This window comes from Anomaloglossus baeobatrachus, chromosome 5 (assembly GCF_048569485.1).
Source record: "Anomaloglossus baeobatrachus isolate aAnoBae1 chromosome 5, aAnoBae1.hap1, whole genome shotgun sequence".
NCBI classification, from domain to species: domain Eukaryota; kingdom Metazoa; phylum Chordata; class Amphibia; order Anura; family Aromobatidae; genus Anomaloglossus; species Anomaloglossus baeobatrachus.
Window position 1 is genome coordinate 499,852,888 of NC_134357.1, and position 26,736 is coordinate 499,879,623.

At 42.9% G+C, this 26,736-nt stretch overlaps 1 protein-coding gene across 1 annotated transcript in view; it reads right to left on the reverse strand.

Moving 5' to 3' along the window:
• Positions 1-6,509: 6,509 nt before the first annotated feature.
• Positions 6,510-26,736, reverse strand: part of LOC142312826 (uncharacterized) — a 240,548-nt gene continuing 220,321 nt past the window's right edge. The window contains 4 exon segments of the mRNA XM_075351811.1: positions 6,510-7,945; positions 17,047-17,137; positions 24,609-24,668; positions 25,850-25,898. Coding sequence (XP_075207926.1) covers positions 6,510-7,945; positions 17,047-17,137; positions 24,609-24,668; positions 25,850-25,898 — 1,636 coding nt within the window.

Genomic DNA, 26,736 nt, shown 5'->3' on the forward strand with positions numbered 1-26,736 from the left:
GGTAACACCCGGGAGTGTGGAGTAAATACCCACATTTATTATGACCATGAGTGTTGATGGGGTTCGTGGGTTCTGAGTGCAAACATCCATCCATCCAACTATCGAAGTTTACTTTAAAGTTTGTCTATTTTTATTCATTGCTATAATCACATGCTAGTGTTTGCTAAAAAAAAAAGTTTGTTTAACCCCTTCACCCCCGGCCACTAAAACACCCTAATGACCGGGCCATTTTTTGCAATTCTGACCAGTGTCACTTTGACAGGTTATAACTCTGGAACGCTTCAACGGATCCTGGCGATTCTGAGATTGTTTTTTCGTGACATATTGTACTTCATGTCAGTGGTAAATTTAGGCCGATATTTTTTGCGTTTATTTGCGAAAATTTTAAAAATTTCGCAATTTTCAAACTTTGAAAATTTATGCCCATAAATCTGAGAGATATGTCACAAAAATAGTTACTAAATAACATTTCCCACTTGTCTACTTTACATCAGCGCAATTTTCGAAACAAATTTTTTTTTCGTTAGGAAGTTAGAACGGGTCAAAGGTCATCAGCAATTTCTCATTTTTCCAACAAATTTACAAAATAATTTTTTTTAGGGACCACATCACATTTGAAGTGACTTTGAGAGACCTAGGTGACAGAAAATACCCAAAAGTGACCCCATTCTAAAAACTGCACCCCTCACACTGCTCAAAACCACATCCAATAAGTTTATTAACCCTTTAGGTGCTTCACAGGAACCAAAGCAATGTGGAAGGAAAAAATGAAAATTTTACTTTTTAACACAAAAATGTTACTTTAGCCATAAAATTTTCATTTTTACAAGGGAGAAAAGAGAAAGTGCACAATACAATTTATTGTGCATGTTCTCCTGAGTACGCTGATACCCCATATGTGGTAAAAATCAATTGTTTGGGCACACGGCAGGGCTCGGAAGGGAAGGAGCGCCATTTGAATTTTTGAACGCAAAATTAGCTGCACTCATTAGCGGACGCCATGTCGGGTTTGAAGACCCCCTGAGGTGCCTAAACAATGGAGCTCCCCCCCAAGTGACCCCATTTTGGAAACTAGAGCCCTCAAATAATTTTTCTAGATGTTTGGTGAGCACTTTGAACACCTGGGGGCTTCACAGAAGTTTATAGCGTTGAGCCGTGAAAAGAAAAAATTTTTTTTTTACCACAAACCGGTTGCTTCAACTAGGTAGCTTTTTTTTCACAAGGGTAACAGGAAAAAATGCACCATAAAATGTATTGTGCATTTTCTCCTGAGTACGCAGATAGCTCATATGTGGTGGAAATCAAATGTTTGGACACACGGCAGTGCTCGGAAGGCAAGGAGCGCCATTTGAATTTTTGAGTGCAAAATTAGCTGCACTCATTAGCGGACGCCATGTCGGGTTTGAAGACCCCCTGAGGTGCCTAAACAATGGAGCTCCCCCACAAGTGACCCCATTTTGGAAACTAGAGCCCTCAAATATTTTTTCTAGATGTTTGGTGAGCACTTTGAACACCTGGGGGCTTCACAGAAGTTTATAGCGTTGAGCCGTGAAAAGAAAAAAAAATTTTTTTACCACAAACCGGTTGCTTCAACTAGGTAGCTTTTTTTTTCACAAGGGTAACAGGAAAAAATGCACCATAAAATGTATTGTGCATTTTCTCCTGAGTACGCAGATACCTCATATGTGGTGGAAAGTAATTGTTTGGGCGCATGGCGGGGCTCAGAAGAGAAGGAGCGCCATTTGACAGCAAAATTGGTTGGAATCATTAGCGGACGCCATGTCACGTTTGGAGACCCCCTATGGTGCCTAAACAGTGGAGCTCCCCCACAAGTGACCCCATTTTGGAAACTAGAGCCCTCAAATAATTTTTCTAGATGTTTAGTGAGCACTTTCAACACCTGGGGGCTTCACAGAAGTGTATAACGTTGAGCTGTGAAAAGAAAAACATTTTTTTTTACCACAAAACGGTTGCTTCAACTAGGTAGCTTTTTTTTCACAAGGCTATCAGGAAAAAATGCACCATAAAACGTATTGAGAAATTTTTCCTGAGTACGTAGATACCTCACATGTGGTGGAAAGTAATTGTTTGGGCAAATCGCGGGGCTCAGAAGAGAAGGAGCGCCATTTGACTTTTCAAACGCACAGACGCAGTGCACTGATCGGCCGCTGCAGGACGCACGGTCGGATGCGATACAAAAAGTGTCGGGGATACGTAAAAAAAAAAGTCACGCCAAAAATTGACCATGGATGCAGCTCCATTATGTGCATCCCTGATTAGCGCTCGGCGGGACGCACGGACGGATGGGATACAAAAAGCGTTGCGGATACGGAAAAAAGTCATGCCAAAAATTGAGCAGGGATGCAGATCCGTTATCTACATCCCTGAGCAGCGCTTGGCGGGACGCACGGACGGATGCGATACAAAAAGCGTCGGGGATACGGAAAAAAAAGTCCCGCCAAAAATTGAGCAGGGATGCAGATACGTTATCTGCATCCCTGATCAGCGCTTGGCGGGACGCACGGACGGATGCGATACAAAAAGCGTCGGGGATACGGAAAAAAACGTCCCGCCAAAAATTGAGCAGGGATGCAGATACGTTATCTGCATCCCTGATCAGCGCTTGGCGGGACGCACGGACGGATGCCATACAAAAAGCGTCGGGGATACGGAAAAAAAAAAAGTCACGCCAAAAATTGAGCAGGAATGCAGATACGTTATCTGCATCCCTGATCAGCGCTTGGCGGGACGCACGGACGGATGCGATACAAAAAGCGTCGGGGATACGGAAAAAAAAGTCCCGCCAAAAATTGAGCAGGGATGCAGATACGTTATCTGCATCCCTGATCAGAGCTTGGCGGGACGCACGGACGGATGCCATACAAAAAGCGTCGGGGATACGAAAAAAAAAAAAAGTCACGCCAAAAATTGAGCAGGGATGCAGATCCGTTATCTGCATCCCTGATCAGCGCTTGGCGGGACGCACGGACGGATGCGATACAAAAAGCGCCGGGGATATGGAAAAAAAAGTCCCGCCAAAAAATTGAGCAGGGATGCAGATACGTTATCTGCATCCCTGATCAGCGCTTGGCGGGACGCACGGACGGATGCGATACAAAAAGCGTCGGGGATACGGAAAAAAAGTCCCGCCAAAAATTGAGCAGGGATGCAGATACGTTATCTGCATCCCCGATCAGCGCTCAGCGGGACGCACGGAAGGATGAGGTGTAAAAATGGACAGGGGATACAGAAAAAAAAAAAAAGTTATACTCACAGTACCCAGAGGATCACTGACCAGAAGTGCTGCAGGAGGAACAGCTTTACAGGAGCAGCAGGCAGATCAGCAGAATGCCCAGGAAGGACCCAGCGATGGAGGCAGATGTGATCGGGCCGGTGAAGACAGGTAAGAGGACGTCGGGGGAGAGCAGAGGGGGGGAGAGGAGAGGGGGGGAGGGGGGGTGAGAGCAGAGGGGGGGGGGAGCAGAGGGGGAGGGGGGAGAGCAGAGGGGGAGGGGGGAGAGCAGAGGGGGAGGAGGGAGAGCAGAGGGGGAGACCGGAGAGGGAGCTGCAGAAGCAGAATAGAGATAATGGGGGAGGCAGTCAGATCGCGGGGGGAGCAGATCGGGATGTCGGGGGGGGAGCAGATCGGGATGTCGGGGGGGCAGATCGCAGGGGGGCATGGGCAGGGGCTAACACGGGAGCGCGCAGGGGCACCACGGGAGCGCGCACGGGCTGCAAGGTGAGCACAGTACTCACGTGCAGCAGGAGCGGTGACCTCAGCTATGGCGGCGGCGGCAGCAGCAGCGGTGGCGTGGTACCACAAGTACCAGCCACTGCACGCTGTAGACATGTTGGGGGAGGGTCCCCAGACCAGCACAGGCCTGGGGAGGGCGGCCACCGGCAGATCAGACCGCCCTACTACACACTGATTGGAGCGATTGCGCGTCATAGCACGATCGCTCCAATCAGTGCTGCAGGGGCTGGGGGCGACATGTTTGAGGTCCACCTATGATATGCTGCAGCAGCTGCGGCATCTCATAGCTGGATCTCACAGTATCGCACTAATTCGGGCATTATTTTTGCCGAAATTAGTGCGAACGATGTGGTTGGCGGTTCAGATTTGAACAGCCAATCACATCGATCGTCGATAGGGGGTGGCGATGCCGCCCCCCCTGGGGTCAAGCAAAGGTCCCCTGCTGTAAGAAACAGCAGGGGACATTATTTGAAAGCCGTTGCTATGGCCACGGCAATCAAATGAAGTTTAGGCCGTAAAATTACGTCCCTGGTCGTTAAGTCACGTTAAAATAGGACGTAATTTTACTGCCCGCGGTCGTGAAGGGGTTAAAAGAACTGAGAATCCTCAGTAGTTGATACCTTTTAATGGCTAACTGAAAAGATGGTAATAATAGAAAACTTTCGAGACTACTCAGGTCTCTTCATCAGGAATGGTATAACACAAAATCTGAAGAGTCACATATTTATACACAACAGGACATAGAATAGTGCAGTAAAAAAAAGCAAGTTATGTGAAGCAGAACTATCACTATGGCAAGGGGGCAAACTGTTGTGGCCATAGTGTTTGCTAATGATTTTGATTTCTACATTCTATAAAAATGTGTCAATTACTGTTTGGTAATAAGAGATGACAGAACATGTACTTTTCTCTGTATAAGAAATACCAATATAATATTTCTTACAAAAAAAAAGATATCCAAGGAATTGATAAGGCCAGTCAGCAGTGTGCACACTGTGATAAACAAATGGAAAATCAGGGGCTCTGTGAAAACCAAACCTCAATCGGGTAGACCAACAAAAATGTTGTCCACAACTGCCCAAAAAAATGTTTGGGATGCAAAGAAAACCCCATAAATAACATCAGCTGAAATACAGAACTCACTGAAAACTAGTGGTGTGGTTGTTTCAAGATGCACAATAAGGAGGTACTTGAAGAAAGATGGTTTGTATGGTCAAGCCGCCAGAAGAAAGCCATTCCTGTGCAAATGCCACAAAGTATCTCGCCTAGAATACGCCAAACAGCACAGAGACAAGATAAACTTCTGAAACAAGATAATTTGGATTGATTAAACGAAAATCGAACTTTTCGGCCACAACCATAAACGTTACATTTGGAAAGTAGTCAACAAGGCCTATGATGAAAGGAACACCATTCCTACTGTAAAGCACAGAGGTGGATTGATGATGATGTGGAGCTGTGTGTGCTACAAAGGCACAGGAAACTTGGTCAAAATTGAAGGAAAGATGAATGCAGCACATTATTAGCAAAATACTGGAGGCAAATTTGCACTAATCAGCCCGGAACCTGCGCATGCGATGTATTTGGACGTTCCAACATGACAATAATCCTAAACAAAAGGCCAAATGACCTGTCATTGGCTACAGCAGAACAAAGTGAAGGTTCTGGAGTGGCCGTATCAGTCTCCTGACCTCAATATCATTGAGCCACTCTGGGGAGAACTCAAAGCGCGCAGTTCATGCAAGAAACCCCAGGAATTTAAAGAAACTGGAGGCTTTTTGCCAAGAAGAATGGGCAGCTTTACCATCTGAAAAAATAAAGAGCCTCATCAACAACTACCACAAAAGACTTCAAGCTGTCATTGATGTTTGAGGGGGCAATACACGGTATTAAGAACTGGGGTATGTGAGCTTTTGATTAGGGTCACTTGGATGTTTTTGGTTGCCATTTATGATTTAAAAGAGAAAAGACAGTAGTTTGACCATAAATGGCTTCACCCAACCACTAACCATGAGAGGAAAAAAACCATTTTGTGTTATTATTTATATTCTCTAAGGAAAAGAAAGCAAAAAATCTACAGGGGTATGTAAACTTTTGAGCACAACTATACAGACAAATGAAGGTTCACCTGTTCACATAAATGTCCAGCTCTCACTGCAGGATACACAATGCCAGAGTCTCTCCCAGATAGTAGATCAGATTCCACACCAAGCCAAGTGTGCTTTACATTTGCTGGTCTTTCACCAATTCCAAGATCGCCTAGGCTCTGGTTGACTGTCCACAAGTAACAGCCTTTTTGTTTCTCTAACATCGTACTGCTCAGCTCCCCAGCTGACTCCTATAGTCTCCATTCAGAGAGACACTTTCACAGCTGTAACATGCAGCTTCTTCTCCCTCTCTCGGAGTAGCCATCACCAAGTGAACACATGCCTGGTCCTATATAAAACACTGCAGAGGCATTCTAATTAAGACCTGCAGAGCTAGGATTTAACCCACACCACCCTGGCTTTTCTACACTACTGAACTCTGTCAATAATTAACTATTTATGCATCTGTAAGCTGTTATATGAGGCGCACTGGAACACAAGCAATAACGCACACATAGTAGAATAACATTGATAAGAAATCCTATTAAGATAGGTGAAATTGAAATAAATACTTCAGAGCATTGTAAACTTCAACTCTGCAACTGAGTGAGGTTATTCGGCTTCCCAGGCAGTCCTATGTAACAGCTTCATGGGAGAATAGTACTCTACTATAACAATGGCTACTTCCCTTTGTGAGTAGTTTGATGTTGAAGAAGATTTGCTTTCCGTGTAAAACATTTCCCACATTCAGAACATAAAAATGGCTTCTCCCCTGTGTGACTTCTCTGATGTCTAGCAAGTTTTGATTTAACACTATAACATTTCCCACATTCGAAACATGAATACGGTTTCTCCCCTGTGTGATTTTTCTGATGTATAACAAGACTTGATTTCCCTCTAAAACATTTACCGCATACAGAACATAAAAAAGGCATCTCTCCTGTGTGACTTATCTGATGTCTGGCAAGTTTTGATTTAACACTATAACATTTCCCACATTCTAAACATGAATATGGTTTCTCCCCTGTGTGATTTTTCTGATGCGTAACAAGACTTGATTTACCTGTAAAACATTTCCCACATTCTGAACATGAAAATGGTTTCTCTCCAGTATGACTTTTTTGATGATTAACAAGGTGAGATCTCTCTTTAAAACACTTTTCACATTCTGCACATGAATATGGCTTCTCCCCTGTGTGAGTTCTTAGATGTGTATCAAGATAGAATTTCAATGTAAAACATTTCCCACATTCTGAACATGAAAATGGCTTTTCTCCTGTGTGAATTCTCTGATGTCTATCAAGTCTTGATTTCATGCTGTAACATTTCCCACATTCTGAACATGAATATGGTTTCTCCCCTGTGTGACTTCTCTGATGTTGAATAAGTTGACATTTCCGTGTAAAACATTTTCCACATTCAGAACATGAAAATGGTTTCTCCCCTGTGTGAGTTGACTTATGTGTAACAAGATGTGATTTCATTATAAAAGATTTCCCACATTCGGAACATGAAAATGGCTTTTCACCTGTATGATTTCTCTGATGTATGACAAGAGATGATTTCACTTTAAAACATTTTCCACATTCGGAACATGAAAATGGCTTTTCACCTGTGTGATTTCTTTGATGTATAACAAGATTTGATTTCACTGCAAAATGTTTCCCACAAACTGAACATGAATATGGTTTCTCCCCTGTGTGACTTCTCTGATGTGTAACAAGAGTTGATTTCACTGTAAAACATTTTCCACAATATGAGCACGAAAATGGCTTCTCCCCTGTGTGACTTCTCTGATGTATAAGAAGATGTGATTGCACTGTAAAACATTTCCCACAATAGCAACATGAAAACAGCTTATTTCCTTTGTGAGTTCTTTGATGTTCAACATCTCCTTTGTTATTTTCATTTTGATTAATAATCTGTGATAAATCAGAGGATGGGACCTGTAGAAAAGGATCAGAGAATAGCTTTTCATTGTGAAGGGCTGGAGGTATATTTGGGATAATGGCCTGCTCTTCATATATATTTGGTGGGATACCATGATCTTCTGTGTTAAAAACAAAGTATTTCAGATGTCCTTCTGAGTGCCTAGTACAGTCATCTGCCAAGAATAAAATGAAATTCATTATTTTTTCCAATAATAGTGCCTTCAAATTATATTATTATAATACTTTATATATTGAGTAAGACAATGGTGGCAACATTAGCGTCAAACCAGGGATTTATACACTTTGTTTTTAGGACACCAGTATATGCTCTTAAATTTTTTCATTTTTCTGTTGGACCCAGTTTTGTCATCAGTCTAAGTTTTGGCAATAACACTGTGCCATTATCCTCTTCGATTTTATTGTATTTGTTTATTTATTGTTAAGAACAAAAGTGTCTCCAAGCATATCCAGTGAAATAATTAGCATAGACACTTACAACAGCTGTAAGTCAGTGCTCTAAGGTAGTGTCTGTTTCATGCACTCCCCGACCATTACATGCACTTTTGCACAGAGCAGGCATGGGGGTACGGGGAATATGGTCACACACAAATTACCAATGGCTTTAGAGCAAGCTGAAAAGGGTTAGCGGGACATAACTGCTGACATTATGCTGATTCCCGTTGCCTAACTGCAGGGAGCTCACTATCAAATCAGCATGACCTCAGTAATCATGCCCCATCAACAGAGCAGCCTACAAGAACAGCTCTATTGACGTGCCGCAGCTGAATCGCCATAAGGAGCAGTCCGTGACTGGCGCCAGACCCAACAGGGAGGTAGTTACAAACTACCGGCCCTTTTTTTTTTTTCACTATGGGTCTAAAAACAAGGTATGTATATGTTTAACCTTATTTGGGGTAATTCTCTTTTGATCAGCCATAGAATATGTGTGGCTGTTTTGACTATTTTTGCAAGGGTTTACCTTTTTATGTGTTGTGTGGTTTATTATTTACAATACATTTTTAACTTATTCATGATGTTCTAGTGTACATGCTACTTATTTATGAGTGTGTACTTGAGAATTGCAAATCACTTAAAACTTTTTTATTTCATAATTTGATTGCTGATTAGACTTTACTAAGTTATGAATTTTTCTAAAATGTTCCATTACCTCATTTTACTTTCCAAAATCTCCAACACCATGGTTATAGTGCAGGTTTATCTGCCTAGTTAATGCTCTTACAAGAAGCTCTGAACTGCAGAACTAGCAAGAATCCATAGTCAAACACTCCCCGTGTGAGCTTCTCTGCTTTCCTCCTCCATGCATGTACAGTTAGGTCCGGAAATATTTGGACAGTGACACAAGTTTTGTTATTTTAGCTGTTTACAAAAACATGTTCAGAAATACAATTATATATATAATATGGGCTGAAAGTGCACACTCCCAGCTGCAATATGAGAGTTTTCACATCCAAATCGGAGAAAGGGTTTAGGAATCATAGCTCTGTAATGCATAGCCTCCTCTTTTTAAAAGGGACCAAAAGTAATTGGACAAGGGACTCTAAGGGCTGCAATTAACTCTGAAGGCGTCTCCCTCATTAACCTGTAATCAATGAAGTAGTTAAAAGGTCTGGGGTTGATTACAGGTGTGTGGTTTTGCATTTGGAAGCTGTTGCTGTGACCAGACAACATGCGGTCTAAGGAACTCTCAATTGAGGTGAAGCAGAACATCCTGAGGCTGAAAAAAAAGAAAAAATCCATCAGAGAGATAGCAGACATGCTTGGAGTAGCAAAATCAACAGTCGGGTACATTCTGAGAAAAAAGGAATTGACTGGTGAGCTTGGGAACTCAAAAAGGCCTGGGCGTCCACGGATGACAACAGTGGTGGATGATCGCCGCATACTTTCTTTGGTTAAGAAGAACCCGTTCACAATATCAACTGAAGTCCAGAACACTCTCAGTGAAGTAGGTGTATCTGTCTCTAAGTCAACAGTAAAGAGAAGACTCCATGAAAGTAAATACAAAGGGTTCACATCTAGATGCAAACCATTCATCAATTCCAAAAATAGACAGGCCAGAGTTAAATTTGCTGAAAAACACCTCATGAAGCCAGCTCAGTTCTGGAAAAGTATTCTATGGACAGATGAGACAAAGATCAACCTGTACCAGAATGATGGGAAGAAAAAAGTTTGGAGAAGAAAGGGAACGGCACATGATCTAAGGCACACCACATCCTCTGTAAAACATGGTGGAGGCAACGTGATGACATGGGCATGCATGGCTTTCAATGGCACTGGGTCACTTGTGTTTATTGATGACATAAAAGCAGACAAGAGTAGCCGGATGAATTCTGAAGTGTACCGGGATATACTTTCAGCCCAGATTCAGCCAAATGCCGCAAAGTTGATCGGACGGCGCTTCATAGTACAGATGGACAATGACCCCAAGCATACAGCCCAGGAGTTCATGAGTGCAAAAAAGTGGAACATTCTGCAATGGCCAAGTCAATCAGCAGATCTTAACCCAATTGAGCATGCATTTCACTTGCTCAAATCCAGACTTAAGACGGAAAGACCCACAAACAAGCAAGACCTGAAGGCTGCGGCTGTAAAGGCCTGACAAAGCATTAAGAAGGAGGAAACCCAGCGTTTGGTGATGTCCATGGGTTCCAGACTTAAGGCAGTGATTGCCTCCAAAGGATTCGCAACAAAATATTGAAAATAAAAATATTTTGTTTGGGTTTGGTTTATTTGTCCAATTACTTTTGACCTCCTAAAATGTGGAGTGTTTGTAAAGAAATGTGTACAATTCCTACAATTTCTATCAGATATTTTTGTTCAAACCTTCAAATTAAACGTTACAATCTGCACTTGAATTTTGTTGTAGAGGTTTCATTTCAAATCCAATGTGGTGGCATGCAGATCCCAACTTGCGAAAATTGTGTCACTGTCCAAATATTTCTGGACCTAACTGTATATATAAACAGCATCTAAGTACAGATTCTTGCAGTTTAGAACAGTTCCTGAAAGAGCAAGGATTACGCATTTAAAACCGCACTATCAGCATGGTGTTGGAGATGGAAAGAAACAAAATAAAGGTAATGGAGTATATAACAAAGATGATAATTTTGCAAAGGCTTAGCAATAAGTTAAGTTACTCCTTAAAGGGAACCTGTCACCAGTTTTTCCACTATGAAACCAAAAGTGTCACCTTCTGCAGCTCCTGGGCTGCATTCTATGAAGGTGTACCTTGTGCCCTGACTCCCCTTGCAGACCCCGAATATAACTTTATAAAATTTGACCGTTAGGTATGCTAATGACCTGTGGGGCTCAGATGGGCGTGCTCATTTTTGTCTCCTGTCCCTCCTTGTGGCCTTCTTCGCCATCCTCCTTCATGATTGACGTGATGACGCCGCCGTCATCATGCACGCTGCTCGGGCAAATCCCGCGTCTGTGCAGTCATTCCCCCGGCTCGCACGAGCCGGTGCAGTGTTGCGCATGCGCAAGATTATGGTCGGCAATGTACATGACATCCCCTGCGTCATCCTCGTACCCGACCATTGGCTCCAGTCCGCATCTTTAATAATATCCCCTCCTGGAAAGAACTTAATTCAATAGAATCAAAGAAAGCAGGTACATTTGAGAAGACATTTCTCCAAGATGGTTGACATCCTGGTGTGCAGAAAACATTAAAATTTCCTTCTTAACATTTGTGTTAATCTACAGAAGGTAGTGAAGTTAGAAACTTTGTTTGGGCATTGCTATGGTCGCCGACGGGCAGCAAGCGTCCAGGAGTGGACCCACTGGAGGAGCTAACACAGGGATTGTCAGGCGCAGCCCCAAGGTGCCTAAATGTATGACTGCCAGGACCAGTGGTGGTTCACAGGATTAATGTTAAAGGAAGACTTTTCCAGCACAAAAGGTACAAACAAACATAAATCCATACAGCTGCAGGGTCCACCTGCTCGGGTACAGGGTTCCACTCTTCTGACAATCAGACCACCACTCTGTAGGTCTGTTACTGACATACACAGAACACAGAGTGATTCCTGAGACCTTAAATTTACCTACTGGACCACACCCTAAAGGTGGAGATATGGTGAACAGCCATCCTATCCTTCTCTTTAGCTGTTCACAAAAAACTCGGTCTTGTTAAAGCTTGTTTAACCCTCTCAGTACCTAGCATACTGAAGCATACTTCCGGGTTCAGATCACTGAGGTTAATAATCTCAGCTATACATATCTCCCCTCTATCTTACAATATTTAACAAAAATCAACCTTACCACAATCACTTTCATTTCTTAGCTTCTCTTTATCAAAAATTGTAGTAAGCAACTATCTTACAAATTCAATGGTTGGAATTGCACCACTTTCACCATGTGAAAACAAAGTCCAAAATAGCAAGATGTGGATGGGACAGAAAACCTCATATAGCAGAACGCCTGAACCTGAGCAACAGTTTGGGTCTTTTTCCCCTTTCTAAACCACAGGAAAAGTGGTGGAAATATGATAATGATATGATAATGATGAAAAAATGGAAACAAAATTTTCAAAACAATTTAAATTCAGTATTACCTCTTCTTACAGATTCCCCCCGTTACTCAGCGTTCCTGGACATGGAGGTTAAATAGTAACTTTCTCAAAGATAACATATGTCAGAGAGATAGTGATAGGCAGTCCGGCTCTTTTTGGTGATCCGGTTCCCATGGCTCCGCTCACCAAAAAGAGCCGGATCTTTCAGATCGTTCTCGGCTCCTTATTAAATATATGTTCACCCCAGGTGAACACATATTTAAGATTATAGTAACGCTGCCAAAACCCCGCCCACCCGAGGCTAATCCCCGCCCACTTACACGCAACCAATTAGACTGTTGAGTAGGCGGAGTTTAGCCGCGGGTGGGCGGGGGCTTGGCGGCGAAAAGAGCCGTTTAGAGATTTTAGTGGCTCACATTGGTGATCCGGCTCCTGTCAGTCACAGCAGAGAGCCGGATCTTTGTGTCGGATCGTTCGCGACCGACACATCATTACAGAGAGAGTTACAAGACACCATAGAATCCTTCACTCAGGTATATAGCACAGATCCGACATCTCTTCCGGTCCAGTGGGAAACTCTGAAGTGCATTCTGAGGGGCGTACTGATTAAGCATGGCTCTAGACTTAAAAGGAAAGAGCGGAAGCGGTGGATGGTTTACTGCAGCAGATCCATCTGTTAGAAGTTAGGAATAAACAGACCCTCGTTCCGACTGTTCTGGCAGACCTTTTCCAAAAACGAATAGCGCTCAGGGACCTGCTGGACGGGAGATATCTCTGTCAGAGGGAACAAATAAAACGATTCTACTATGAAGCAGCGGACAAATGAGGATGCCCCTTGGCACGCATGCTACATCCGAGAGCTGCCACTTCATACATCCCATATATTAAAGCACAAGGGGATAGGAACACACATGATCCAGGAGAGATCCTTGAGGTATTTTGGTCATATTATTCAAGCTATATAACATTAAGGGCCAATTTGCAGACCTTGTTCCTACTGAACTGGATGAAAAAATTGGGAATTATGTGCGGGACACTGCTCTCCCCCCCGGACGGCCTGGTTTCTGGGGCTTTGGAGGAGGATATTTCTGAAGCTGAGGTCACTGACGCTATCCAACATACCCCCTCCGGTAAATGCCCTGGACCGGACAAGTTTATTCCAGCTTTTTACAAGCTGCTTGGACCACAGCTGGCCCCAATTATGGCCAAGACATTCAACTCTTTGTGGGACGAAGCCAGTCTCACCATCCAATCTCTTGAGGCTCATATTAGCATAATCCCCAAGCCCGGAAAGGACTTGGCGTGCGCCGCAAATTATCTACCTATCTCACTGTTGAATGTCGATATCAATCTCTTTTCTAAGATACTAGCGAATAGATTGGCTCCCTTGTTGCCCTCTATTATTCATTTGGACCAGGTGGGCTTTGTCAAGGGCCGTGAAGCTAGGGATAATACGATTAGGACAGTGCTTCTTATAGCCAGAGCCAAACTTAAGTCAATTCCTCTGAGCTTATTGTCCATTGATGCGGAAAAGGACTTTGACAGGGTCCACTGGGTTCATGAGAGCAGCATTGGATCAGCTAGGACTTGGCCCAAAATTTCTACAGAAAATTCTTGCATTATATTCTGGCCCCACAGCTCGGGTCCGGGTCAATGGTGCTTTATCCTCCTCCTTTGCAATACGGAACGGGACCAGACAGGGGTGCCCCCTTTCCCCCCTTCCTTAAGTGATCGTTATGGAATACTTAGCGAATGCCATTAGGAAAAATGACGGTATCCGGGGAATCAGGTGCGGCTCGGTACACCATAAGGCTGCGTTATACGCAGACGACTTATTAATATAGGTCTGTCAGCCCCATACTTCCTTACCATCACTGATGAAGGAGTTTGATAGATTTGGCCACCTCAGTAATTTTAAGGTGAATTTCTCAAAATCGGAGGCCTCAAATATTTCGCTGTCCCAGCCAGACATTAGTCAGATCGGATCACTTCCAATTTTTCTTTGAAGTTGAAATCTGAGGCAGTGAAATATCTTGGAGTATTTATCCCAGCAGATCTATCTAAAATGTATACTCTTAACCATCAGTCTCTCTTGAACCGTACGATTAAAAATGTTATGTCTTATAGCAGACTGAAATTGTCGTGGTTCGGTAGGATGAACGTAGGTAAAATGGATATTTTGCCCCGTTTCTTGTACATTTTTCAGACAGTCCCCATTTCACCTCCTAACGTTTTTATTCGGAGTTCGCGTTCAGCTATAATATGTTTCGTATGGGGGAAGGCGAGACCAAGAATTGGTTTGCGCTCCTTGACCCTTCCAAAGGTAGAGGGGGGAGCGGGACTCCCCAATTTTAAAGTATACTTCCAAGCCTCAGCCCTGGTCTGGGTGTTGGATTGGCATTTTCAGAGCACTGCCAAACAGTGGGTGCAGATGGAACAGGTGGGACTTTCAGTTCCCTTGGGGCATCTTCCCTGGATAGCGTCGTCAGAGATTCCTGCTGTGGGTCATCTCCTGGATCTCACTAAAGACACTCTCAAAGTCTGGCACTCAATCTCGAGTAAATTTGCCCCGTTAAATACCATAGGTCCCATGTCACCTCTCTTCTCTTGTCCGTCTTTCAGTCCTGGACTTCTGCAAAGCGCTTTTCTTGGCTGGAGGGCAGCAGAGGACACCCGCATGAAGGACATCCTTATTAATAGTAGATTACCTGCCTTTCAGTCTATTAGATCGCGGCCCTCGTGTGGAGGAGCGCAGTGGTTTGAATATCTACAGTTGCAGTCTAATGTCTCTGCACGGGAGGTGAAGGGCTCACTCCGTGGAACTCCCACTCCTTTGGAGGAAATGTTCCTGAGGGAGGCTTCACCGGAACACGCAATTTCATTTCTATATAGTGTCCTCATCAGACTAGGTGTTGCCGAAAAAGGAAATTACCAACTGGCTTGGGAGCGGGACTTGGGGGAAACCATCTCACAGGAGGATTGGGCGAAAGATTTCTTATTCACTCACAAAATGTCAATTGCTTGCTCTGCCCAGGAATTTTTTTTTAAAATCCTAACGAGATGGTACCAATACCCGTCTAAGCTCCATGCGATCTTCCCACAGGTTTCCCAAAGTGTGTTGGAGATGTAACCTAGAGAAGGGTACTATGCTACACATTTGGTGGGAGTGCCAGCTGTTAAAACCCTTTTGGGCCAAGGTTTTCGACAATTACCGCCTTATTACTGGAAGAGGGGTGGTGGACTCCCCTAAAATCGCCCTTCTCTCTATCATGCCACACTCTATAACGTATCACAAAAGAGACATTCTTAGATTCTGCCTAATAGCTGCTCGCTCCTTAATTCCAAGACATTGGAAAACGACCACATCCCCATCACTCACGGATTGGTATTCTGAAATGGTTGACATATATAGAATGGAGGAGCTCTCTGCAGACCAATCTGGGTGCGGGGATAAGTTTTGTAAGACTTGGAGTGAGTGGGTTCTTTTTGATGATTCCACTGACTTTCACAAGATCTTTCAGTAGGCCCCTGAGTAGTGCTGCAAACAACATCCGCTCCCATTTGGATTTGTGATATGAAACGAGTGAGCCACGGATTTCTTTCTTCCTTGGTCGCACTTCCCCGCCTGACTTCCTTGGCACCCCCCCCCCCCCCATCCTCTCACATTCCTTTTTTCTCCCTCTCTTTCCTTTCTTTTATATCTCGCTGCTCTTTCCTCTTATGTATATCTATTTTCTTCCTTAAGTTATTAACCTTCCTCGAAGGCATGTAAAAAATTTTTGTTTTAGTGGAATACTTTAATCAAATGGTTTGTAATTGACACTTCATTCCTTACCATGGACAGAGTCACCCGGACAAGACCATGTTGAACTTTTTGTTTGGTCCTGATTGTTTGAATGTGACTCGTGTCCTTTGTTACTTACGTGTTCATCAAACTGATATACTACCATTCTTTGTTTGTTTAGTTCATGGACCTTCTGTAAATGTTTCCAATTTTCAAGCCTGATTATTTTTGTAATAATGAAAATCAACTTTAATAAAAATAGATTGAACATAAATTTATTCAGTATCAAACATGAGTGTTGTCGCACCTTGACTATCAATGAGGATATCAATGGTTTTCTGAGGAGTGTTCTATTAATTGGCCAAATTATAACGATACGCAGCTGGCATATGCAATCACTGACCAATGACGCTCCAGATGTGCTCCATGGGAGACAAGTCTGGAGACTCTGCAGGTCATAGTACCAAGCCATGTAGGTTGCTCATGAGCAACATACAGCATGGTGTTTTTGTGTTGAAAAACAGCTCCTGGTACACTTTGGAGAAATGGTCATATTACCGATTCCACTACCAAATAAATGTAATGCCAAGCTGTTAGTGTACATGAAATGAGGCCTAGAGGGGTCCGGCATTATACCTCCCTACACCATAATCCCAGGATTGAGACTTGTTGCTCATGCAGCAGCCTGTGGGGCGTAAACATGGTCATATTTTAAAATGAATATATCAAGATGTTTTTATAAAAAAAAATTTCCATTTTTTTCATCATTTGCAGATCATTAACATGTCTATCCATTTTGTGATTTCCATAATTTCACAAGTTTTCATTTTTGGAGTCGCAATATCACTGAGAGCTGTAAATAGTGCTTTTTTTTATTTACGCATGAACACTTCCTGATAGTAAAATTTACATAAACAACTCTCCAAACAAAACTGTTGAATATAGTGGTCACTACTCACCTGTGCGGTTATCTGTAGGAATCTCCTCTTTACTCCGCTCATCACCGCTCACATATGTCTCTGTAGTATTAATATGGATCAGATCTTCACCCTGAAACAAATAGTGTAAAAGTCACAGAGAGATGGAGAAGTCATGTGATACGATCAGAAAAGATCATAAACCACGACAATCAAAACATTAGTAGTTGAAACATGTGTCAAATTCATTAAGAGGCGCATGTCTCTTGAAGAATTTGACGCATCTTACTCTATGGGACACACACTATGAGAGTACAAAACAGTCTTCATTAAAGAAGTTGTCCAGTTACCAAAACGTTTTTTTTTTCTCATAAATCTTGCTAATATGTGCCTCTCCACACATCTATCATGTTATTTTAGCAACATTACCTTTTATCGTGCTCTAGCAGCACATCCTCATTTCTGGCTCCAGCTCTGATGGAGTTAATCGCTCTCTTGACTTCCTGGGTTCAGTTACTACAACTTCCATAATCCTTTGCAGTAACTAGCAATCTATCTCACACCCACTCTGAGCTCCACCAAAACTGTTCCCTCCTCTCCTTCCTGTGTGCACTGCCTAATCATGGTAAGGCTATGTGCGCACGTTGCGCACTGTCATTGCAGAAATTTCTGCAGCGATTTGAACAGCACACGTGCGCTTCAAATCGCTGCAGAAACAGTCCATAATGAAAAAAAAAAAAAAAAAGCCGATTCCATGCGCTCTGACTGCAGCCCCTCCCATAGACAGAGCAGGAACTGCATGCAGAGCGCAGGAAAGAAGTGACATGTCACTTCTTAGAACGCATGCTTCGGGCAGCAGCCGAAGCGCTGCGCTCTAATATGCCACGTGCGCACGGCTCCTGCATAATCTTCATAGATTATGCAGGGGACGAAGGACGCATGCAGTTACGCTGCGGTGCAGATCGCAGCGTAACTCCATGTAAATACGCAACGTGCGCACATAGCCTAATAGAGCTTTTATCATTTGGTCTTTCTGATCTATTTCATAGTATCTATTTCAGTATATATTTATAAGCTATATATATATAGAGAGAGAGTTATCTAACTCCACACATATGGCTACATATGCTTGTGTATATGTGTGTTTATATATAATCTATATACACACAAATATATAGACAGTACATGTGTGTGGAGCAAGATAGTGACATATAGCACACTATGTGTCAGAGCAGAGCATGTCACCAACTGTCTCCACTCTGGGACTTGTTGTGCAGGTGAACGGATGCTACATGTCACTAACTGTCTCCACTCTGGGACTTGTTGTGCAGGTGAGAGTGGAGAAACTTGGTACTATGCAGCAGAAGTCACAGAGTGGAGACAGTTAGTGACATATATCATCCGGTCACCTGCACAACAAGTCCCAGAGTAGAGACAGTTAGTGACATGTAGCATCTGGTCACCTGCACAACAAGTCCCAGAGTGGAGCAAGACTAGTGACATATAGCACACTATGTGTCAGAGCAGAGCATGTCACTATCTTGCTCCACTCTGGGACTTGTTGTGCAGGTGACCGGATGCTACATGTCACTGTCTCCACTCTGTGACTTGTTGTGCAGGTGATAGAGTGGAGCAGATTGGTCCCATGCAGCGTCCGGTCACTTGTGCTGCTGGTAGGAGCACATGATCACACTGCCGACACCGCAGGTTCTCCTGACAGCTGAGCACAGCGGGCGGGTGGATAGTGTGATCACATACTTGCGTGACAGGGGGGATTTCAGATGAGGAAACCCCCACTGTACTTCACACTGGCGCCCGTACCTCCCACAGCTGACCGATGGTAAGCAGCGCGCTCTGTCTTCACCGCTCCACACTAAAGCTCTCCGGATCCTCCCCTCGATGCTGGGTTGTGACGTGCGGTAGTCACCGCCCACAGCCCAGTCAATCAGTGTGAGTGGCGCCAGCATCCTCTGACGTACCCGTCAAGTTTGAGAGCCTGGAATTGACGGGACATAAGAGGATACTAGCGGCCACAGCACCAGGGGGTCATGTGACCGGCACTGAGCGTGCAGGATAGCGCCGCTCAGTGCCAGCACTGGAAAAAAAAGCCAATGGAGAAAACTCCTATAATGGTAAGTGACACTCATTGAGAAAATAAAAAAAATGGGTGAACCACCCCTTTAATCAGCTTCGTAATATCGTTGACTAGTTTTAATAGGTCCATGCAATAATAATTTTATTGCTATAGAGCCAACATATTCCGTCGCACTTTACAACTAAGCAGAGATATATACAGACAATAACAACAAAACAAAGTAGCACATGGTTCAACAGTTACAGGAGTAGTGAAGAACCTGCTCACAAGATTACAATCTATAAGGAAAGAGCTTCTGCCGAGCAAGCAAGGCTGCATTTAAGTGCAGGCTGCAGGTAAGTGCATAGTTGAACACAATATCATAGTTTGACAAAAGAACATAGTTTGGTGTTACCTTTTTAGTTTTGTTTTTATTTGTACTGTTTATCCCCATTTAGTATGTGCTCCATAGATAAAGCTACCAGGTGTTTGTCTTGTGAGATATATTTATGTCTTGAACAGCTGTTCGACGGGGAATATGTCTGTGCTTGATGTCAGCAAGTTACATATTTGGAAGCCCAGGTATTGGATTTAAATATGCAGCTTTCAACACTCAGGAACATTGCAAGCCTGTAGAGGAGTTGAGAGTTCACTGAGCTTTCTCTGGCTGGGGCCAGTGCTATGGAGGAGGGTGGAGGTGGGGAAGGTCAGGGCCCAGAAGTAGTTAGCTTGGTAACTGTTAGAAGAAGGGATAGGGGATAAATTGTCAAGGAGCCTAGTCTTGATTTGGCACAACCTAGTAATTATGTCTGTTTGGCTGATATTAGGAATGCAGGCCCAGAACTAGGATCACTACAGGTGCAGTCACTGCGAGTAGAAGATACCAACATTGTTGGTTATAAATGATTTAGTGACACAATATATAATTAGTGGAGGAAGGTTAAATGAGATCTAGTTCTTTTTTCAACCTATGTAACTATGTTCCTGGAACCAGTCCATGACTATAAGAACCGTATGACATGAAGCACTGCCCTTTTGTCATAGGATAAACAGCTGCCGTAAAGGTAGGAACATGGTTGACTATAATACATAGGTAAGCCTTAGTGTCCAAACATCCATCCACAGGTCTCAGGAGATCCATAAAACATTCCCCACCCCATTATGCCACCAACGCCAGTCTGACAAAATGGTTTAAATCGATACAGAATGTTGTAGCCAAATTCTGAACCTCTCATCAGCATGTTGCCACAGAAATCTAGATTAATTTTACAAGACATTTTCTACTGCTCGTTAATCCAATTCTGCACCCTCTCACACACTGGAATCACCTTTCTGTTTCCCTTAGATAGCAATGACACTCAAATTGGTCATCTGCTGTTGTAGCCAATCTGAGCTAATGAACGATAAGGTTTGCATTTGTATAGATCTGCAAAATAAGGAGCGCTAATAGTGTAACACCAAAGGATATCCGTGTGTGTACTTGGAAGATTATACACTCACCTGGATCAGTTGTGACAGTCACAACCACTAATGCGCATAAGATAATGGCGTCTGCTGCAGCCCCACGTGGATGAGTATATAAGATAGGATAGAGAAGGGGTTAATGCCGCGCATCAGCCAAATGAAGACGTATAATGTTGATGTAATTTTCTTTTATTCCATAGGTCTACGCGTTTCAAGGTAAAAACCTCTTCCTCAGGACCAATGTATCAACAACAAGTACCAAGTACTTGTTGTTGATACATTGGTCCTGAGGAAGAGGTTTTTACCTTGAAACGCGTAGACCTATGGAATAAAAGAAAATTACATCAACATTATACGTCTTCATTTAGCTGATGCGCGTCATTAACCCCTTCTCTATCCTATCTTATAAGGTTTGCATTTGGACACTTTAGTTGGTCACCCGTGTAAGTTACTGCAGTGACTGAACACCACCTGTTTATTCTTCACATTTAACATCTTCTCTTACCCCTTTCTTTCATGACTTGTTTATGTCCACAGGTTATACACTGAAAAGCAAAAGGATAACAAATTTTTGAACTTTTGACTTTCAGGCTCCATATCTCACCATCCACTACAGTCCCTGACAAAAGTTCTGTCGCTTATCCATGTTACGTAAATAAAAGCTTATAACCTGACTTTAAATTCATCCATTGGTTTCATAAATTACTCTTTTGAAAGCTGAAACCTTCCCAAATTTGGTTTAGGTAATGAAAATAAAGTAGCTGCAAAGCTGAAATATTGATCATTTAATGAACACAGAAAGGTCAGATTTTGGCAAGACAAAACTTTTGTCGCCTTGTCATATAATGCACCCAATCCTAGTTTACATCCTCACCTGTGCTCACTAAATGATTGGTTAATTAGTGAGTGTGTATAAAAAGAAACCCAGCACCCCAGACCTTCACTTGAACTGCAACTTGACCTCTGACAACATGCCAAAAATCCACCCTGTGACCAAAGCCTTGATTATCAAGAGGCTGAAGACCAGATCCACTGCAGAGGTGGCTGGCACCTTTAATGTGTCTCAGCGTCAAGTACAAAGAATTTAAAAAAGATATGAAGAGACTGGAGATGTTTTTGACAAGCCGAGATCCGGCAGACACAAGCCGAGATCCGGCAGACACCTCAAGACAACTGCTCAGGAGGAACGTTTGTTGGTTAGAAAATCCAAAGCCAGTCCCTCTTCCACTGCAGCAGAGCTCCAAAAGGCCTAGTCACCTCAAGTCCCTGTGTGAACTAGAACACTTTGTAGGATTCTATCTAGAAATGGCCTCCATGATCGAATCAGTACCCAGCAGCCAGCACTAAACAAAAGACAATTAAAAAGCCGTGTGGCATTTGCCAAGTCCCATAGCCTGCTAAACAGATGGACGCTGGAAAAGTGGCAGAAGGTGGATTTCTCTGATGAATTTTCAGTTGAATTACATCACAGCCGCCGCAAATATTGAGGAGACCTACTAGAGCCCGTATGAATCCAGAAAATGGTTAAGTCTGGTGGTGGAAAGATCATGGTCTGGGGTTACATTCAGTATGGGGGTGTGCAAAACATTTGCAAGGTGGAAGACAATATCAATAGCCTAAAATATCAAGAAGTATTAGCTACCTCTTACATTCCCAGTCATAAAAGGGGTCAAATTCTGCAGCAGGATGGTGCTCCATCTCATACATCCATCTCTACAACAAAGTTCCTCCTGGCAAAGAAGATCAAGGTGCTCAAGGACTGGCCGGCCCAGTCACCAAACATGAACATCATTGAGCATGTTTGGTGTAGGATGAAAGAGGAAGGTTGGAAGACAAAACCAAAGAATCTAGATGAACTCTGGGAAGCATGTAAGACTGCATTCTTTCCTATTCCTGATGACTTCATCAATAAATTGTATGAATCATTGTTGAACCGCATGGATGCAGTCCTTAAAGCTCATGGAAGTCACACAAAATATTAAATATGGATCTAATAGCACCACAACTTCATTCACCAATGTTATGCAACATATCTTTGTATTAGAAGTTAATTAACTTCTAATACAAATTTTGTTTGAATTTGTTTGAATTTCACATTACTTTCTGAGGGCGACAAAACTTTTGTCTTGCCAAAATCTGACCTTTCAGTGTTCATTAAATGATCAATAGTTGAGCTTTGCAGCAACTTTATTTTCATAACATAAACCACATTTGGGAGGGTTTCAGCTTACAAAAGGGTAATTTATGAAACCAATGGATGAATTTAAAGTCAGGTTATAAGCTTTTACTTACATAACATGGATAAGCGACAGAACTTTTGTCAGGGACTGTACAGCTTCGAACAGGAGACTACCACATTTTATAGACAATCATCTTGGATCTTTCATACATAAATTTGACTTGAAAATATTTAGCATATATTTAATTATGCAGATTCTTATCATGTCACTGTATTGTTACGGTTTTGCTCCTGGTGGTGGAAAAATCTTTTTCTTCTGGTATACTACAAATTACAGCCTGTTTTCACATTCCGTAATTGTTAAGTGTGATTAATTAGTAATTAGGTTGGTTCCTAAGCGAAAGATCACTGATTCGATTCGAGGAGCAGCCATGAAGAACATTTCCCAAGAAAAGAGAAATAGCATCATCCAGCTCATCGATAGCGGTCTCTCATGCAAGAACATTTCCAAAATGGAAAATATGAGTGCCATGACATTAGGTAGAATACAAAATGAAGTCCATCCATTCATTCAAAAGCCAAGAGGTGAACGTTCAGGTAAAGTATTGGAGTCAAAAGCCAACTCATCATAAGGTCTATAAATTCTGGTGTGACAAACACACCATAAGAAGCATCAGCTCAATTTTGCAAAAAAAGTATGAAATATGGAGAGTAGAAGATTGGAAACAGGTGATTTGTACCGATGAAACAAAAGTCAATAGACTAGGTTTTTGGGTGAAAATGGGTCTGGAAGAAACAAGGGAAATAGGGGCTGACGGATTGAGAAATTGGAGGAACTGTCAAATTTGGTGAAGGAAGCCTGATGATATGGGGTTGTTTCACAGACAAAGGTGTTGGATAAATAACTAGGATACATGGAGGTCTCCATGCTGAGCTACATATAAGTATCCTACAAGACGAGTTACTTCGTACTATAGGTAAGAAAAGGGCGACATAGTGTTCCAGCAGGAAAACAGCCTGAAGCGTTTGTTGAGCTTGGCAAAGTAATGGTTCAATGACAATGAAGTAGAAGAGTTAGATTGGCCCCCACAATCCCCAGACCTCAACCCAGTCGAACACTTGTGAGTAGAGTTGAAGAAAAAGCTGTATGCATACCCATTTGATTTGACCAATATGCACCAACATTAGGAACATGTAAAAGAGACCTGGGATCAGATTTTGGTTGAAATATGCTTGACAGAGTGCCAAGAAGGATTCAGGCAGTGTTGAAAATCAAAGGTGGATTTACAAAACACAAAAAATAAAATGTATATTATTAAAATCAAAAAAGTAATAATGCAGTTACATGACAAGAATTTGCATAACTTATCATATGCTGTATAGTTGCAAGTCAAATTTATGTAGCCAAGATGACTGTCTATAAAATAACGGTAGTCTCACATTTGAACCTGTAGTGGATGGTGAGATATGGAGCCTGAAAGTCAAAAGTTAAAAACATTGTTACCCTTTTGTTTGTCAATATACTTACATTTGATGTTTTTCCATGATTACAATACTGCAATTCTTGATGTTAATATAGGTAAGAACCCACATGGCCGGCGCTGGCTACTCTAGCACTGATGACCTTATCTAGTTCGAAGTATTTCAGATTGCTTGATTTTTCTATCCTACTGTGGATGCACATCTACGGAAAACTGATCACTTGAAATTTTTCTGCACTCTGGGGGGTCACAGGTTAAATTACCATGCAGGGAAGCTCCAATCATAAAATGGCTGGTGTCTCTAATAAATTGGCCAATCTGCATATATTACTGGTGGATGAACACAAGACCTTCACAGTCGTCTACACATCATAGGAAGATTTCATGACACCTTCTTGCCATCTACCTGATGATCCTGAGGAACATTGGCATCTTCTTGTTTACAGTCCTGTGGAATAGGAGGACGGGGACATCTCTCTGGTGTTGTCCTCTCGCTGGATAGATCTGTAAGAAACACATACAGGGAATTAATTAATTCTTTACATACAGAATATGTGTGTATTTAGTCCTATTACCTGGTGATGTGAGGGGATGAGGAACCTCCATCATGAAATCCTTGTACAGATATTTGTGTCCTTCTAAATACTCCCACTCCTCCATGGAGAAATAGACGGTGACATCCTGACACCTTATAGGAACCTGACACATACAATGATACCGTCATCCCCCGATCCCTTCATAGCGTTACTGTATAATGTCCCAGCATTCCCAGCAGTGTCACCTCTCCAGTCAGCAGCTCAATCATCTTGTATGTGAGTTCTAGGATCTTCTGGTCATTGATGTCCTCATGTATCAGGGGGTGAGGTGGAGGCCCCGTGATTGGGCTCAGGGGTCTTCCCCATCCCTCAGACACAGGGTCCTGACAGCACTCACTCGAGGTCTTCTTCACTACTGTGTAATCCTGGATATGGAGAGACACATTAATAAATCTCACTACAGACATTTCCAGAGTCCTCACCTCTCCAGTTCTGTCCATCTGTTATTCCCATTGATAAGAATGGTGTAATGTGACGTCATCAGAATCTCTCACCTCTCCAGTAAGCCGGAAGAGGATCTCTAGGGTGAGGTGTAATATTCTCTCCGCCATCTTGTCCCTGTCCCTATTCATCCTTGAGGGATCAATCCGAAAAATTATCTTATATGGAAGGTCTGAGAGGATCCAATATTGTAGGGACCTGAATGGGAAGACAATGAGCAGATGCAACATCTTAAATAATCCCATGTAATGATAAAATTACAATAAAAACAAAAACAAATGCAGAGTTCCCTTATTTATTGTTAGCATTTTAGTGTGCAGCTGTATGTGCTTTGTAGTATTAAAATGGCTGCCACCATGTCATACTCAAAGAAAGCTGTCCTAGAATGTTAAAAGGACAGGTGCCGCTGAGCATGTGCAAAATGAAGCTCAGATACGGTGACCTGGAGATCTACACCATGGCTCTTAAGCTATCTTCAGGTCAAAACAGCTAGCATTTAAAAAGACAGCGTGGACAGCAGCGTCTCTTTCCTTATCTCAGCACCCCAAGTATCTCCAGTATTAGGTCAGATAAGACTATAAAAACAACAGTGTGAGCAAGGTATTCTTACCTTGTCAGAAAAAAACTGTACTGCCTCTTGGAAGGCAGAAACATTAAAACTAGAGATGGTTAATCAATAAGTCATGTGTACCTCAGAATAGCACCAATGAAATACAAACATATTAGTATGTTGTGCAGAGCTTAATTGTTTAATCACGAATGGGTAAATTTTGCTAAAATAAGGTGCAAATTAATTCCAATGGTTTTGAACACAACACTTCATTGGGCACCTCAGCCGTTATCTATGCATTCCAAATAAGCAAAAGACACATCAATTTATGTATAGGGGTTGTTTAACCATTTTCAACAGGAGCATACCGCTCCCTGCCTTCTGGCTTCCTGAGGGGTGGTGCGCTCTTGCTGGATTGATATCTCACACTAGTGACACAGCATGGTAAGTAAGTGGACTAAAACGTGAGAGAGCGGTCATTGGTGAAATTTGGACCCGGAGATGACCCACAGGAAAGGGTGCTTTACACGCTGCGACATAGCTAACGATATATCGTCGGGGTCACGTCGTTAGTGACGCACATCCGGCGCCGTTAGCGACATCGCAAGGTGTGACACCAAGGAGCTACGACCAACGATCGCAGCAAAAACGTCAAAAATCGTTGATCGTTGACACGTCGCTCCTTTTCAAAATATCGTTGGTGGTGCATGCCGCTGGTTGTTCGTCGTTCCTGCGGCGGCAAACATTGCTATGTGTGACGCCGCAGGAACGACGAACATCTCCTTACCTGCGTCCACCGGCAATGAGGAAGGAAGGAGGTGGGAGGGATATTTCACCCGCTCATCTCCGCCCCTCCTCTGCTATTGGGCGGCTGCTTAGTGACACCACAGTGACATCGCTATGACGCCGAACGCACCTCTCCCTTGAAGGAGGGATTGTTCGGCGGT